The sequence below is a fragment of the Vulpes vulpes genome, chromosome 10 (assembly GCF_048418805.1).
Source record: "Vulpes vulpes isolate BD-2025 chromosome 10, VulVul3, whole genome shotgun sequence".
Lineage (NCBI taxonomy): Eukaryota > Metazoa > Chordata > Mammalia > Carnivora > Canidae > Vulpes > Vulpes vulpes.
The window spans coordinates 50,269,756-50,287,972 of record NC_132789.1 but is presented as its reverse complement, the minus strand read 5'-3'; the positions used below and the strand labels follow the sequence as shown (position 1 = coordinate 50,287,972).

The window sequence follows — 18,217 nt, the reverse complement described above, 5'->3', positions numbered from 1 at the left end:
CACAAACATTCAATCTATGGCAGATGGCATGCCATTCATGTTTTTTTTTTTTTTAAATACTTTTAAAAAGTAAACTCTATTCCCAGCATGAGGCTTGAACTCACAACCCTGAGATCAACATTCAGATGCTCTATTGAATGAACCAGCCAGGCTCCTTTGACTTATGTTTTTGTTTTTTTCTTTTTTGTTTTTTTGTTTTTTTTAAGAGGACTTTGGCTGTGTGTGGAGAATGGATTGTAGGAAAGTGGAAGTGAACACAGAATCATTTGGAAGGTTTTGCATTTTACCCAGGCTGGAAATGTTAGTGGCTTGCTCTAATGGCCATATGGAGACAAAAAGAGGTGGATGGACCTATAGGGTGTATTTCATAGGCCTATAAATATATTAGGTATCACCATTAGGTATCAAAAGGGAAGCATCAGGTATAACAACACTTTTGGTGTGAACAACCTGATGGAAGTGTCTTTTATATGGATAAGAAAGATTGAAAGAGGAAGAAATTTGGGGCAAGGATAAAAAAATACATGGAAGAAAATTCTTTGTTTTTTAATAAAAAATTCTAGGTCTAGGATAACTGGTCATTGCCTCCCTATATGAATCTGAATTTCTGGGTAGGTGTTAGGCTAGAGACGAGGGTCTGGGATTCTTGGCCCAATTTGTGGATTTTTAAAGCTGCATTTTGAGGCTGAGGAACATCTAGGCAAGTTGGAGGTGATACGTGGGTGTCAAAGTGCTTGGACTTTGAAGCTAGACTGAAGTGAGCTTGAATCCCCTTTCTACCACTTATTAACTCAGGTCATGTCACTCTGCCTCCAACTCCTCCTTCATGATATAGAGACTGTAGTATCTTCCTCTTTTCCTCAGGGTTGCTGGGAGGATTAAGAGCTTATGTGAATCTCCTGGCATTAGTAACAACAGATGTTGGAGACACTGACCCCAATTCATCAGTGGAAGCTCCTTGAATTACAGCCTTAGTGCCTAGGAGTAAACATGCCAAATCGGTAAACCCAAATCTTTGAAGTATTAACTCATGTTCCATACTATCAAAAACAGTTCAGATAAATGCTTATGCCAGCCTGGACTAGGCTGGGGCAGGGTGTAGAAACCTTGGTATAGGTAGTGCTGCAAAGGAATGGTTCTGTGCAATTCATTCACACTTACTTTCCAGTGGTGTAAAGCCGCAAAACATCTGTAACAGATGAACACATAGGTGGTCTTCTAGAATAAACATGGATTTTGAAGTCAGCCTGAGTAGGGTTCAAATCTCCAGTATGTCTTGACCTTACTTTTAGGTGTGAACTTCAGTCAGGTGTGAGGGCTACAGACAATACAGACTTTGCATCTGTAACTTCACTGGCACGAGCAACCCACATTGGCTCCTTCGGGATCCGCATATTTAATAAATATGTCAACCGGCATCTTTGTCATTTTTACTTTAATGCAGCTCGTCAGGAGTTTAGCATTGAGGAGCCCTTGAGTTTGAAGCTTATGGACCAATTAAAGTCCCTCCTGGGAGAATCCAGACCTGGAGACTGTCGGTGCATAGAGATGAGCAATTGCATATTTGTCTCCCCCTTGCCAGAACAATGGAATAAGCCACGTGTATGTTGCATACTATGTACTTTTTTTAATAAAGATTTTATTTATTCATGAGAGAGAGAGAAAGAGAGAGGCAGAGACATAGACAGAGGGAGAAGCAGGCTCCATGCAGGGAGCCCGATGTGGGACTCGATCCCAGGACCCAGGATTACACCCCAAGCCGAAGGCAGACGCTCAACCACTGAGCCACCCAGGCGTCCTGCAAACTATGTACTTAATTTAGAAAACTACGCATCTAATAAACTCAGGGAACTGGCCCATCTTCTATTAGTTTCTTTTCATTAGCCATCCTCAGGAAAGCACCCTACGTCTGCCTGATGTGATTCCTACCCACCTTATGGGAATGGGCAGTAATGCTGAACCGACAATGGCCTTGCTGGTAATCAAAGTGCTGACACATCCATGCTGTCACATTATGACAACGCTTTGAGTTGGAACTGGCCGATATCCTCATCAGATCCTGGAGCTCAGAGTGATGAAGTGACATGCCCAAGGTCACAGGGAGCTTCCTTTTCTCTGCAGAGCCGAATCATTAAAGGTAAAGGGCTCCAAAATTAGGCACACCTGCATTCCAACAGTTACAACTGTGAGACTGGCCTTAGAGGCTCAGTGTCCACCCTGGTCGCTGCAGGGAACACTGCACAACCTGGGACTGCCAGCACCTGTATTTCTGTGCAACCCCCCCCCCCCCCCCCCCCCCCCCCCCCCCCCCCCCGCCCAGAGCCTGCTTTGTTCCCTCCCCGATGGAAGTTCAGAAGTGACAGGGAGAGGGGACAGGGTTCCTTGGAGTAGCCTCAACCGAGACTGATTTGAGTTGGTGAAAAATACCCAGCTCCCTCATCCCTGGGTGGGATAATCCTGAGACCCAAGTACACGGGCTTCTCGAGTTGCCCCCGCATGTCCTCTACGGTGGCAGCTTGCTTGAGAACAAACATATCATTGGCTGTCGGCCTTCCTCATCTCATTGTCCCATTTTTTTACTTTTACCTAGAGATCTCTTTTTAAGTAAATCCCTTGCACCTAAATCCTTATCTCAGGGTCTGTTTCTGGGGACCCTGAACCAAGACGTGACCTCTGACAAACCACTGAACTCCTCTGGAACCCTCAGTTTCCTAATCTGTAAGAAGATAATCTGTATCCTATATATTTACTTACCTCACAGCTTTGTAGGGACGTTTGAAGGACATATTGTCTATAAAGAAAGGGTTTTGTTCAGTTCTGTTCAAAATTCAGAACAACAGAAAAATGGGAAATGACCAAAATGTCTAACAAGAAGGGGTAAATAAGTTAGGTTTTATCTGAATAGTAGAATATTACCTAATCAGTAAAAACGAATGTTTTCAAAGAATATTCAAACTATGGAGAGTTGTACACGAAGACCATACATTACACAATCCAGCCCGGAAAGCTCAGTGGGGGCGGGGGGACATCTGAAACTGTACCTATAAAATTACCTCCATTTTGTTTTAAAGTACATTAAAAGTTATTTATCTCTTGGTAGTGGTGGGTTGTTTTTATGCTTTTTCCTATTTTTCAGATTTCAAAGTTTTCTAAGTAAACAGTATTATCAAGAAAAGGGGGATGTTAATTATAGAAACTGATTTTAACTTCAAGATTTCAACTATAATAAAGAAATAAAGATGCCTAAAAACAAAATATGTATAGAATCTCAAACACTTTGTTTTTGTTTTGCTTTTTTCCTGGTCAAATGCACTAGTTATTAAAAGGAAATTCAGCTTTGCAATATCAACATGAGCAGTTAGTAAGGGCAAGGCTTCACAAAGGCCTAAGGGGTATGTAAATCTGAGGTCCTTTGAGTCAAAGCTTTAGGCTACTGGGTCTTCCTGGGCCTGGGCTCTCTCCCCTTTGATTCTGCTCTGAGACTATTTTTCTTCACAATTTCAGCTCAGCTGCTCTTCTGGCTTCCATTTGCAGTGTCAATTCCAAGCTGAAGTACCAGGTTGGGGCAACTGTGCGACTAGGCCAACATCAATGACCTGTTTGGCCCCACTTGCTTGAGCCAGCTCTAGATTAATTTCACCTGGAGATGCCTTGCCTTGCCTGCCCTTACACCATTTTGAGCACATTTGGACATCAAACTCTCATCTGTATCCAACCGCCCAACCTCCATTTACCTCCCCCCGCCCCCACATTTGTAGGCAGAAATTACTCTTCCAAAGGAGAAAACTGATCCACCATCCATATGTCCATCCAACCATCCATATATCCTTCCATCTTGCTACTCAGCAAATAATCACCGGGTGTACAACTCTGTGTGGGCACTGTGTTAGAAACTTGGGATGCAGAATTAACTCAGACATTGTTCCTACGGAGCTGTCTAGCCATGAGATAGCAAAGATAAGGCTCTCGTGCCTCCCTCGGCTCTCCTGTGCCCAGGTGTAGCAGATGCTTGTGCTGCTTGTCCCACATCTCCTCAGCCTACCTGATTTCAGTGCGGCCAGGGTGGACAGTTCCACATACTCGGCCAGTATCTTTGATCAAGTGGACCTTGATTGCCTCAGGTCAGCCTTGCTGAGGAGCGACCAGGAAATGAAGGGAAATTTACACCCAGGAATGCAACCCTCAATTGTCTTCCTGTCCTTGGGGGAGACAACTCGGGAGTGATTTTCTACCATTTCTGAGGGACACCCTAGAAGGACTGAGTCCCCTTTTCCCTCAGTGGTAATGAGCTTATTAACACACCTTTTACTGGGTTTTGTCCCCTGTTCTGTCTCACTTTTGCCTATTCCTTACTTCTGCTTCCAGGTATCACCTAGCAACTAAACTATTTGCTCTTAGTTGCTTGTCCCAGTCTCTGCTTTTGGAAGAACCCAAACTAAAGGTCTATAAATGAATCAGTGAATGAATGAATGATGATATTACAATGAGGGAGGAGGAAGACACTGTTGGAGGTGGACAAATGACCAGTTGCTATTGATAATGACCCTGTTACGTTATCATCCATTTACAGTGAGGAATCTTAGCCTCCAAGAGTGTGTTCCAGGATGGTCACTTGACTATCTTAGAAATAGCATAAGAATAATGTGAATATGGCTAATAATAATAGCTGCCCAAGAAGGGACACTTCCCCTTGCTAAGGACTTTGTTCACATCATGCTATTTATGCTTCATAAACCTCCTGTGATCCAGGCATTAATTAACCCTATAAGTGAGAAACCGAAGCTCACAGAGGTCACATGGTGGCTCTGCTGATCTCAGCTGGAACTTCCAGACACCATAGAGTCTTATGCCCCCGCTCCACACAAGTCTATTACAACACCCAGTCAGTGTCCCAATTCTCTAGCTGCTTGGGAAACAATTTATAAAGCACACCCTTGAAAGCAGAGTGTGCCTTTTCATGGGGTCTAGGGCAACCATGGGGGGTCTGTGTAGTGTAGTGTAGTAAATAATGCACAAATCTATCTGTTACTCACTGTTAAACATGGCTTAAGATAAAGCACTGCTTTATTTACTCTGGCAGCTCAAGCATGCTCCACGGGGTCCATTACACAGTGATGTTAATTAGGTCCGCAGCACTGCATCTTCTATACGCAAGGCTCGCTGGGTGACCCTCTGGTCTCATCTCTCCAGATGTATCTGGTTCGGCATCAGGTCTGAGGACAGAGAGAATCTTTGGGAGGCCGGCATCACCACCACACCACTGAACCAAGTACCAAAGTATACTCTGTAGACGTGCTGCCTATAGCATTAGGGTCTAGCAACCTGACGGGCTTTTCTTTTTCTTTTCTTTTTTTTAAAGATTTTATTCATTTATTCATGAGAGACACAGAGAGGCAGAGACATAGGCAGAGGGAGAAGCAGGCTCCATGCAGGGAGCCCAATGTGGGACTCGATCCTGGGGCTCCAGGATCACACCCTGGGCCAAAGGCAGATGCTCAACCGCTGAGCCACCCAGGCATCCCCTGATGTGCTTTTCAAGGTCACTATGAGACTATCTTTCAGGGTAGGCAGCTGGATCGGAGGGGGAGTTCCTAGAACCCCCAAATGGCAAAGCTCCTCAGGGATCACCTTCCTCAACAGGATTATTTTATAGACGGGCAAACCAAGGCTTAGAGAGAGGGTGAGTGACTTTTCTAAAGTTATGTAAATGCTAGTGGACTGGGATTAGATGTTATTGCTTCTAGTTCTGGCTCTATCAAATGGATCATTTCCAAGTCCCTGTCCCTTGCCTTCTTTCCCTCCTGTATTGTATAGTTGCAGAATGAAAGGATGCAGAGGATATTCATGTGTCCTCCCCACTGCAGCCATTAATCCTGATGTTCCTGAAAGTATTCCTGTGAATACGTTCATACTAGAAAAGAGCAATCATTATTCAATTCCATTCTGTGCATAAGATTGAGGCTCAGAGGGGAGAAGATGACAGCAGCTGACTTGGGCTTGAGTCCAGGCTTCTGGGTTGACACTCTTTCTAACAAATCACTTGGCCAGCCTAAGGGTGAATGAATGAATGAATGAATGAACAAATGTTAAACTTACTAAAGGATGAATTTAGGCATGCATGATGAACAAGGCTTAATGTTGAAAAATCCCCATCCTGTGTTTTTGCACTTCCACAAAGTCAAAGTGCCCAGCCCCTGGAGCTGCTCTGTGGGCCAGAGCAATGAAGGATTTACTTCACAGCTGTGTACCCTTCATTCCGACTGCTGTCTAGTATTCAGCTCGGCTTAGAGCAGAGCCTTAGCAAGTGCTTCTAAAACCAAACAGAAATGAGCATCCTGGAGCCATGACGTTCAGCTCTTAGGGAGCAATTTGGAAAGGTGCTGGGGGCTTAAGGAAGCAGCCTCTCCCTTCATCACATCACATCACACCAGGGTTGTTTTGTTTTATCTTTAGTCGAGGCTGGCCTGAAGAAGGAGAAAGAGAAAAACAGGAACACCGAGGCTGAGATACAGAAAAGAGACCTACACCTGAGCTCACCTGCTGACCGTCCGGAAACGGGCTCTTGCAAGCTTCCCACCTCAGGCCTGGCTGGGATCTGCACCAGCCTTCACTGGGGTTGGGAAGGAGAGGTAGCCTTGATACTCTGTTGAGCACAATCCCAGGGAGGCTGGGCAGAGGGAATGACCCATTAATATGAATGGGATGTTGAGACATTAGATAGAATTTCAAACAGAAACTTAACCCAGGGCCTCTGAGTAGAAGTCGATGTACAAACGTGCTTAGAATCTGCAATGATATGTCACTTATAATCAGTAAAGCACACACACAAACATTCACAACTATGAAGAATCAAGTGTTTTCACACCCTGATATGAAAAAGTTACTCATAAAAGGCACACACGGTGCAAATGTGCTAGTACATGCACACGCACACGCAGTCAAATCCTACATAACCAACTTCTCTCTTTCACCTCTCCCAGTCTCCTCCCATCTCTCTCCTTTCTTTTTCTCTTTCCCATGGATGGGAAATATCCTTTTAGCTTTAAAGTCTGATAGTCTCTTACATGGGCCTGCAAGCTGGGTTTGCTCCACGTTGCCCAGAAGTGTTGGGGGTGGTGGCCCTTATTTATGAACTTCTGGAGGGGGAAGCAGGGGAGGGAGGGCACAGCCTTATAGAAATGTTCTGCTATAAGGGATCCTCCATTCTCAGCAGCAGCAATACTGCAAACTGTCCCTGAAGGGTTACTCTCTGCCTGGCCTCATGCGGGGCCCTGGGACTTGAGCAATGAGTCAGCCCCTAAGAGCAATGCCAAGTTGAGCTGGGAAGATAGAGCTGATGCACACACACACAAAAGTGAAATACGAAGCTGCTATGCCAAATGAGATGTTTAGACAGTAGTTCTCTAGAACTATCGTCTCAGGGGGAGAGTTGTCTACAAGGGCTGGAAGATCAGGGACAACTTCCTGGAGGAAGGGGTCTTAAAGGTAGGAAGCAGGGCAGCAGAGAGGAATGGGAAGTGACTGGCAAACATAAGATGTTTAATAAATTTTGTTGGATGAATGAATGACAGGACGATCCAGGTCCAAGGCAAGGCAAGGACCAAGTAGTAACCTTTATGAGTGTTCTCTCCTCAGAAGAAGGGGAGAGACTACTGGGAAATATTTTTTTCAAAATACTATACTTTCCCATTGATCCTCTCCACATCCTTATAATACTCAAGAGTAGGTTGGTTAAGGGACTGTGCTCCCATATCAGAGTGTGAAACTGAAACCAGTAGAAGTTCTGGGATGACTCAAGACAGGGCAAGAGATTCGGGTAATGTCACACAGCCAGGCAGCATCTGAGCTGGCAGCAGTTTCCAATGGCTTCGTCTCTAAATCCTTCTGACTTCACAATTTGAATCCCGGGGGTGGGAAGTGGGTTGGGGTGGGGGGTAGAGGAAGTCTTTGGGATATTTAGCAGGAAAACTGGTAGCTGGTGAGCAGCATCTACTTTTAAATGCAGGAATAGGGTGAGGGGTGTGTTAACAGAGGGGCGAGGCCTCCTCTGGACCAGCCCAGCCTGACCTCTTGGCAAAATGTCTCTCCTGCTGTTACAAGTCAGAGGGTAGCTCCAGCTCTGCCTGTTAAGACAGGCAGTTGTTTCAAAGGAAGAGACTCCAGCCTGGAGGATGTGCAGGGACATCTGGCTGCAGAGAATGCTAGAGCCAGGCTCAGAGGAATGAGAAAAAAGAGGCCATAACAGGAACGAAAACGAACCAGTGGGCTGCCAGGGGATTTTATAAACCGGTATTTTATATAATTCAATATTTACTCTCATGTCAGCTTTACGACGCACACAAAAAGGTAGAGGGACAATGGAAAGAATGCAAGCCCTGGCATCTGGTGCCAGCCAGGCTCCCTGGTTATGAGCTATGTGGCTGTGGCCAGATTGCTTTCCCTCCTAAGCTTCTGTCTCCTTCTTGGGGAATAACTTCCACTTCGGAGGGTTGTTGTGAGGATTATGTGAGACCACAGAAGACAAAGCAGCAGGTGCAGGGCTGGGGCCTAAGTAGACACAGTGACGGCAGAGCAGCAGCAGCACTAGCAGTAGATTGGCAGTGGCAGAAGTAGCAGTGGTGGTGGTGGCGATGGTGGTGATGGTGGTGATGGTGGCAGTGGTGGTGGTGGCAATGGTGGCAGTGGTGGTGGTGGCGGTGGTGGAGGTGGTGGTGATGGTGGCAGTGGTGGTGGTGGCGGTGGTGGAGGTGGTGGTGGTGGTGGTGGTGGCGATGGTGGTGGCGGTGGTGGTGGTGGTGGTGGTGGTGGTGGTGGTGGCGATGGTGGTGGTGGCGATGGTGGTGATGGTGGTGATGGCAGCAGTGGTGGCAGTGGTGGCGGTGGCAATGGTGATGCTGGTGGTGGTGGTGGTGGCGGTGGTGGCGGTGGCAATGGTGATGCTAGTGGTGGTGGTGGTGGTGGTGGTGGTGGTGGTGGTGATGGTGATGGTGGTGGTGGAGGTGGTGGTGGTGGTGGTGGTGGCGATGGCGGCGGTGATGGCGGTGGCGGTCATGGTGGCAGTGGCGGTGATGGTGGTGGTGATTGGTGGTGGTAGTGGTGGTACTGGGTGGTGGTGGTGGCAGTAGATGGTGTGGTAGTAGCAGTAGTAGTGGTGGTAGTAGTAGCAGTTGGGTGATGGTGGTAGTAGCAGCAACAATAGTTGTTCTTATTGTTATAAGAAAAATGATCTAACTGCCTTGAGCTCCAAAAAAGAATTTGGCCTTTAGGAGAGGACTAGAGATTAAGTAAATCTATCTCCTCCATGTCTCCACAGAGAGTGGGGCCTCCAAGGTAGGTTATCATTCCCATTTTACAGATGAGAATCCCAAGGCTTATAGAGGTTAAATTCTTTACCTGAAGCCATGCAGCTAGTTGATGGGAGAGCTGGGATCCACATTTCAGTTTGTCTGACTCCTTAAACCCAGGCTGTTCTTATTATGTTCCAACCTCCCCCCTGTTGGGGAGGGAAAGCATCTCTTGGTGCCCTTCGGATGCTCAGGAGGCAAGACTCAGAGGAAGAACTGGGGACACTGTAGGCTCAGCTCACACGCTCCAGAAGGAGGGAGGAATAACAGCACCTGCACTAGATTATCTGCATGGGGTCAGTAACCCAGAGGGTCCCAAGATGGGTCCTGCAATGACTACTTTGCCGAGTTTCCAGGAGCTCTGAGAGATAGAGAAGCTTCTGCATGTCAAGTGATAAATGAACCACTTGCCCAAATCCTACCCTGCTGGAGTGCCTGGCAGGAATCCAGACAGATGTGTGGGAGCGAGAGACAGGAGGAAGACAGGGTCTTAGCAACAGGTGCTAAAAAGTCCTGAAATCCTTACCCGGATGCCCAACCTGGAAACTTACGTGCTCCCTGCCTCTTTCCCCCTTCCCCACCACCTCTAGGTGATGCCACTGGCTACTTGTTATTCTGCTTATATCTGTTCTCCTGTTTTGACCTGGTTTTCCCCAGAGGCCAATGGAGAGTGCCCAGTATAGACCAGTGGATAGGGAGCTGGGTTTGGATCCAGATTCTCACTAGCAGGATGAATGCAAACAAAGGATTTTACTCTTAGGATCTCAATGTTGTCACCTGGGCAAAGTAGAAAATGGTACTTCAAGGGATGGTTGGGGATATCAAGGCAATAGATGCAGAGGTATCTAGCATGATGTCTGGCACACAGCAATGCCCAGGGAACCCTTGGCAGATGAATGAATGGAGCCTCAACAAATGTTAATCACTCTAGACTTCCATGGGTGGCACTGCTCTGAGCCAGGATCCTCTTAGGTAGGTCTCGGTGTGTCACTGAATCACAAGGAAAGCTCTCAGCTAAAGGTCCCCTCTGCTGATTCAGGCATAGTCATCAGAGGCAGGTGACTCAGCCTCTGCGGTGGGGTTTTTTGGGGGTGGGGTGGGGTAAGGGTGGGGGATAGTGAGAGAGAGAATCTTAAGCAGGCAAGCCCAGAACAGAACCCAATGCAGGGCTCGATCTCATGACCCTGAGACCATGACCTGAGCCAAAATCAAGAGTCAGGGCAGCCTGGGTGGCTCAGTGGGTTAGCGCCGCCTTCAGCCCAGGGCCTGACAAAGCAGGCCTGATCTTGGAGACTGGGGATCGAGTCCCACTTTGGGCTCCCTGCATGGAGCCTGCTTCTCCCTCTGCCTGTGTCTCTGCCTCTCTCTCTCTCTGTCTTTCATGAATAAATAAATAATATCTTAAAAAAAAATCAAGAGTCAGATGCTCAACCGACTGAGCCACCCGAGCTCCCCTCTGCTGTGGGCTTCTGCACAAAGAATCCGGGTGGCCTCTGGTTTGCCCACCATAGTGTTTACGGGTGAATAGACCTTTTGGCCTGTCTCTGAGCTTCCGGACCAGTGGAGAACGAAAGAGGCAGAGATGGAGCTGTGTGTGAGAGCCGGGTAGAAGCCCAACATGTCTCGCCCCACCACTCTTCCTCTTGGCAGCATTATCACACTGTCCTCAGAACACTGGGTTGGCAGCCTGTGCTCCCCACTGCGGCTCTGTGCAGAGGTGAAGGTGGGCAGGCAAGCGCAGAGGCTAGAGGGCCCACTCCTGGGGCTGGGCGGGCTAGTAGCTTCCGGCTGGTTCACCTGCCAGATTGCTGCTGCCTCCCATCTCCTTGCTGAAAGCCTTCCTAATTAGAGACCACAGGTACCGCCTGGTCCAAGAAAGTTAGGGGGTTCTGAGCAGGCCACGGCCACAGGGAGGTCCACTGGCACCCCTGGGCTCTCGGGTAGCCTTTTTTCTCTGTTCCAGCAATAGAAAGGAGCAGGTGGTCCTATTGCAAACACATCCTGCAGTCTACCTTATAGCTGTGCAGTTTTCCCTCTTAAGAATTCTAAATGTTAGCAGGGTCCATATGCTGTAATTCAGAGACGTTTAATGTCTTTTGTTTAGCATTAAATGATACGTTTTATACTATAAACTCCATCCTCTGACACCAGGAATGCAACCGCCTGCCTCATGCCATTTCTCTCCAGAGTTAGAGACCAGGAGGTGATGCCACAGAGCACCCAGCATCCCCCTAGAGAAGGTACCCCTTCTGTTTTCTCCATGACAGGTGTTCATTCTGGATGTTTGCATACATCTGGTGATGGGGAGCTCACTGTCTCCCCAGGAAGCCCACCCCATGGCGGGCAACTCTATTCACTAGCAAGTTTTCCTTGTTTTTTTTGTTGTTTTGTTTTTTTTTTTTGAGCTGAAATCTGTCTTATTGAGACTACTTCCCTGGATTTGGTTCTTACCTTTGGCAACACCAAACAGGTTTGTTTCTTTTGGACGAAAAGAACGTCCAAGATGTTCTCTCCACTTTTTAGAGATTGTGATCTCACGTTCCTATCCCTGCTCTGTCTTATTTTTCATCTCAGGGATAAACATCTTGTCTCCTCATCCATTTCCAATGGGAAATGATTGGCAGACACCTCCCCATGTTGGTAACATCCCAAATAACACAGTTCACATTTACCAGGTCCCCTTGCTGACATCTCCCAGACCTAAGTCTGTTACACCTACATAACGACCCTAACGAGGCAGGTATCACTATCACGGTCTTACCAGGAAGATCACACGGATATTAAAAGACAGAGCTGGGGTCTGAATGGAGAGTTAGAAGCCTGAGTGGCCAGGCTTCAACTTCTTGGTTTTAAACTGGTACCAAAATAAATAAATAAATAAATAAATAAATAAATAAATAAATAAATAAATAAATAATAAAATAAAACAAACTGGTAGCATAACGGGGCTTGTAAGGCCTGCAATCCAATTCATCAATGCAGTTTTTACAGAGTGGGGCCTAAATATGGTCACAACCTTATGGGACTGGTCTGACCGGGGCAAATAGAGCTGGGCTGTCACTGTGCCTGTTTTACGCAGTCTGCCTCTGTTGATGCTGTCTCAAGAGATGCTATCATTTCTGGAAGACCTGCCACGCTCTTGGCTCACGTTGACCTGGTTGCACTCAGCTAAACACCCCGGAACTCTGCCACAGGAGCTGCTGGAAAGTCAAATCTGGACTGTCCTTTCTTATCCCTGATGACAGAGGCCCTGACAGCAAAGTGCGAGTCACACCAAATTTGGGTTGGCTGGGTGGTTCCCGGGGGAGTGGAAGACCTAAGGGGAAGGGTGCCAAGAATGTTCGGAGGAACAGAAGCGATGCATAAACCACTTTATTTGTGTTCCTCTGGGCAACAAGAACCCAGAGGAGAAGCTGTATATACAACACAACATTTGTAGCCAGCGAACACAGGGTTCTTTGTTATCATTTCGGAAAACCAATAAACAAAGGGAGAGTAAGCTTTGCTCTCAATTTTTGCAACAAACTTCAAAAATCTCCACCCCAAAGCCAAAGAATGCTTAACTGGAGCTTTGTGCTAAAGGCCCTCTCTCCCCTGAGCCTCCCTTCCTCTCCCCATCTCCCATCTCTGCATCCTCATTTCCGGGAGGTCATTTTAATTAGCAGGCTGTCGCAGTGATTCAACCTGCCGCTTCACAGACAGGAAAGGAGCACCCTCCTCGGGACCCATTCATCACACAAAGGCACGTTACTCTTTAGAAAAATGCACAATATTTAGCTTCCGCTCCCTGCCTTGGGAATTGCTACTGCTGCAGTTTTATCAGCCCCCTGCCTCGGTTGGGGGGAGGGGCACTCTCCTACCTTCTGCATTTCCTTCACCTGGCAGCCAGCCTTCCCTCACTCCAGAGTATCCATACCTACCTCTTCAGTGGCCAGGTTTGGTCCCTGACACCAGGATCGGGAGATCTGAACCATGAGTGACCAATGCTTGTTGTCTTTGGAGCTAGAGTTTCGATGAAACAACCCAGGCCATTGGGAAATACACACTGCCCATAGACACAGTGACAGTGACCATAGTGACCCCAGACCACTGTGATTTCAAAAATTCTGTCCTATTGTTCCCAACAGTACATTTGTCTTTGGGTCGTATGTGTCACTGTGTTGGATCAGCAGGTATAGACAGTGCATTTCTAAAACCGTAAACAACCATCACCTAGTCTAAGAGGTAACCACCAGTGGTAGCAACATAACTCGAAAAGGCTTCAAAAGCACTGACCTGAGATGTGTCAAACCTCTCAAAAGGGATGTGTAGCTTTTCCTAGTCCTGTGAGGATTCTCTGTGTTGTGAAAATAGCCTCTGTACTTGCTTGGTTTGAGCCTCCTATCTTGTTCCTGACCCTTTAAGCTGAAGCCCCACAATTGATTTTCCATTGGTAAAAGGGAAACCTGATGATGAAATTTCTCATTTTTTCTTTCCCTTTCACCAGCCTAGTCCGTATCCCACACCTTGTATCTTGGAAACTAGAGAGAAGGGTGAATAATTTCATGCCCCCGTGGAAAATGCATGCTCGTGCCTCCACAAGACCTCCCCGGGCTCCATGTCCTTAAAAAGAGTTTGAAGGGTCTGTGTGGTTCACTGAGCTCTTCTTGTCCCCTTTGCCGTTGGGGTGGTTGCTGGCTGGGCCCCGCAGGAATGGGTACTTGTAGGGAGGGGGCTTTTCTTTCCTGCAAAAGGGAGATAACAGAAAGAGAGAAGAAAGACAGCACATATACACACCGGATTGAAATCATTTCTGGCGTGTCTATCTCCCCCACTGAACTGTGACATCCCAGGAGCAGTGGCCTTGTCTTCCTCTTCTCCGTGGCCCAGGATCCCAGCCCAGGGCCTGGTTCAAAGCAGGCATCATGGCTCAGTGAATGACTGCTAGATGGATGGATGGATACTCTGCATCATGCTGGTGCTGGAGAAGACCTGACTGACTACGGCTCCAACTCTCCCACATTTCCACCTTGATTCTAACCTACCCTATCCCAATCACAATGGGATGGGGAAGGACGCACAGAAGATCCATATCCTGGGGGAGCCTGGGACCCCAGCCTCTTCATAATCATCATGGGCTCCAGAGGCATCCTTATATTCCTCAGAATAGCCTAACTCTGGCATTTCACAGCGGGTCTGTCTCCGCTACGAGCTTGGGTGATCTTGGAAGGCAGAGATACATCTGGCCCCTCTCTGAGTCAGGGTACCCATCACCCAATGCCACACCCTTAACACTACTTTTCAGTAATTGCCCTGTCTGTTTGGCTCACACACTAGACTATGGGATCTTGGTGAACAGGGGCCAGGTGTTATCCATTTTTGCGTTTTCCTTCATATGGGGCCTTGTTTGTTATGTTGTTGACTGATAGCTAATGTGTCATCCACTCATGTGTTGGACTAGGATTTGTTTTTAGGGGAAAGAGTAGGCTTTAGAGCAATTCCCAGGTTGGCTGGGGGAGGTGTGATCTTGGGAAAGTTACTTAACTTTTCTGGGATTTATTTGTAAAATGGAGATAAAATATTCCAGTCTTACAGGGATGTTGGGAGGTTAAATGAAATAATATGAGTCAATGCACTTAGTGTCTTCCCTCGCCTGCTGTAACTTATAAAGGTGTGGTGCTAGATGTTAAGAATGGTGCCGTGGTCTCTGGACGTGATGAACATGAGTCAGACATTGACGCTGTCCTCAGGCTGCTTATGGTTTAGTAGAGGACACAGTTACACAAACTAACTATGCAAAATGATAAAGAGTTACAGAGTAAGAAAGTGACAGCAGAAATATGGAATCTCTCTTGGGCTCTTTGAATTAGGACTGGAGAAGCAATGTCTTGTAGCCCATTGTGCTCTGACCTTGGATACCCATTTTCCTTTGTTGTCAATGAGTCATGAATGAGGTAAAAAATGTAACAGGTGGCAGCACACAAAAGGGACACCTTGCCTTAACATATCTCCCTCCCCCGGAGGCCTCACTACCTGAAATTCCACCCTCTTGAGACACAGAGCAAGGCCATCTAGCATGGGTGAGATACGTCTAGACCTCAGGACCCAGAGACAGCCGAGAGCACACAGGAGCCGATGCCCTTCCCGCCTCACAGGCTCTGGTAAGTGGGGGCTGGAGGTGAACATTGCAAATTACAGGGTGCCATTCATATGTCATTGAGTGGGTGTGCCCCCCAAAGGGAGCATAGGAAATAAGAGGAGTCTGTTCGCGGGGTAAAGGTGGGTGTACTTCCCCTAGAGAGGCAAGCCTAGGTACAAGCCCAGGTGGGGCGGCCCGAGGTAGACGGTGGCATGGGAGAAGGTGTGCAGTGGTTGGGGTGGTGGAGTGTGGATTGACCGGCAAAGAGCCTCTGTAACCGAAGGTGGAGGCGAAGAGAGAGAAGGCACTGGAAGGCAAATATCCTGTATGTCTGGGCCCCTACTGCTCTTCCTCCAACGCCTTCCCCCACCTTCCCAGGCTCACTTGGGAAGCAGACTGCCCAGGAAATAAGCTTCTCTCTCCTAAAGACTTCCACAGTACGTTGTACCTTGCCTTCCATAAATAGTTTTCTAGGTAGTTCTTTGTCTATCAGTTTTTCTCATGAGAATGTGACTTTAACACATTTGATTTTTCTCTATAATTCCCAAGCAAAGAGATGCCAGGCCTGGCATGGAGTAGGTGCTAGAGGAGTGACTGATGAATAGGAAGGAACTTTTGGTCTTGTCCTTAACGTCTCCATTGCTCTAAGCATCCTGGTCATGTCATGCCTCGGGCTGTGGCTCTTCAGGCCCCTGCTTCCTTCCTTCCACCTACCCCCAACATGGAATACCCCCCCTCTTTTTTCTATTTCATCCATCTACGTTGTACAGGTCTGTTAAAAACAAGTTCAAACCCCACTTCCTCCCTGAAGCCTCCTTGGGATACTCCTGCTGGCTGGCCAGATGGTGTGGGAGGGGAATTTCTGGTTGGGTCTCACTTCTCTAAAACATGAAGGAGTTGAAGTCAAGAATCCTTAGGAGCTTCTTCATTTCTACGATTCTATAATTCGTATTTGGTGCTTAGTGAGGATTTACCCCCTGCTGGGCTGTGCATCATGCACGAAAGATCCAGAGTGAACCAAGGTAGCTCCTTAAGGAGCAACCTGTCTAGTGGAGAAGCCAGAGGTGCAGACGTGCCAGGACAATACTCTACGGGACATACAGTGCTACAGGTGTGTGCAAAACGCAGTCAGGACTCCAGCAGAGGGGAAGGAGCTCTGTCCCCAGTGGAGAACACAGACCGTGAAGCAGAGGCGTGATGTTTAGACCGGGCTTTGAAAAATACGTAGGAATTCATCATCTAGAGACAAAATGGGAGAACATTCCAGGAAGACAAAAAGCGATGAACAAAGACATGGAGGCGTGAAAATAGCTGACCTGTTCATTCTGAAGCATGAGGTGTCAGGTGGTAGAAAGCAGATGGGGTGGAGAGGGTGCTCATAGGGGAGGGGTCTGCTGGGAGGCTGGAAAGGAGGTGCAGCGCATAGACCAGAGCTTTGAATAGCAAGAAGAGGAACTGGAACATTACCCTGAAGGTAATGGGGAGCCACAGAAGGTTTTAGAGAGAGAGAGAGAGAGAGAGAATAATCTGATATGCAGCTGAGCACTTTCATACACTGGTTGGTATTGTTGGTCGTCGTTGCGTGTGTACATGCCTCTTTCTCCTCTGCAATCTGGGCTTCCGGTGGGCAGGGGCTCTCCATGTCCCCCAGCACCCAGCGCATGGCCCGGCACGCGGTGGGCTCCAGTGTGTTGAGTAGCTGATCATTCCCATCCTCCTACACACACACCTAAACCCTGCCCCAGAGCTGCCCTCCCAGCCCGTCGCTGGGCCTGAGCCCACCTCACACTCAGAGACCTGCCCACCGTCCACGCTCCTGCTCTCCCCACAGGGGCTCACCTGGCCTGTTCACTTTTTCCTAATTTTCCTCTACCTTGGTGGGACCTTTTGAACTTCAGCCCTGCAGCTACGTCACTGTGGTCCAGATAAGTGCGGGGCCCCAGCTGTGGTCATCAGGGCCCCGTCCCTGGGCCTATGCTCTTGGCCCTCCCCAGGGGCCCTCTCTGAAGGGCAGCCCGGCACCCGACAGGCTCCCGCCAGCACCTGCGTGGAGGCTGACATGTTATAATTACCCACAGAGATGAGAGAAAACAAAGATTAATTTTGAGTCACAACATGTAATTTTCCTTTAAAACCAGACCTACTCTTTCACTTATGTTATTTGATGCTTGGAGGGAAAATAACACAAACAAAGGGGACGTATTCAAGACCTCAATTGGAGCCTTGTAGCCTCCTGGGAATTCATTTTTCAAGAGTTGCTGACCGACTGAGAGCTAAGTGATATTTGTGGTTTGGTGAGACAGAGGGGTGGGCATGGAGAGGGAGTTTGCTTGTTTGTCTTAATTTAAGGGTGGGGGCGTACGTCAGGTCCTCAAGGCCGCGCACTTTGACAGATGAGCTCTCCAGCTCTTTTCTACAGAGGCTCCGGAGCTTAGAGCCATGAGGTCCCAGGAGCAGTTGCCACCAGGGCCCTGAGAGACAGCTCCCCGCATCATCTCCCCCTGGCTCAGGTTCCCGCCTCCTCCCCATCTGGAGGAACTCTGCTAAGTCACCCAGAGAGAAGCAGGCTGGGGATCGTGGGGCCTGGGCTCTGGCTGTGGCCAGTGCCGGTGCTCCCTGGGCCTCGACTTCCTCATCTTATCAGGAAGAGGGGGCTGCACAATTGCTAGGCTCCCTGAGTGTGGCACCCCTCCACCGATGGTGCAACAAGCCAGGAAAAAGTCTAAAGGATCAAGATAATTGTATTCAGGCTGAC

The 18,217-nt window shown here is 48.0% G+C and overlaps 1 protein-coding gene across 13 annotated transcripts in view; it reads right to left on the bottom strand.

Moving 5' to 3' along the window:
• Nucleotides 1-5,030: 5,030 nt before the first annotated feature.
• Nucleotides 5,031-18,217, bottom strand: part of LOC112914739 (BEN domain-containing protein 5) — a 1,350,915-nt gene continuing 1,337,728 nt past the window's right edge. For 11 of the 13 annotated variants that reach the window (XM_072724033.1, XM_072724038.1, XM_025991874.2 and 8 more), the window contains one exon: nucleotides 12,699-14,068. In XM_072724033.1, the coding sequence (XP_072580134.1) occupies nucleotides 13,948-14,068 (121 nt within the window). In that variant the 3' untranslated portion in view covers nucleotides 12,699-13,947. Of the gene's footprint in view, nucleotides 5,214-12,698; nucleotides 14,069-18,217 lie in introns of those variants that run through there. The other 2 variants (XM_072724035.1, XM_072724031.1) reach the window with 2 other exon arrangements.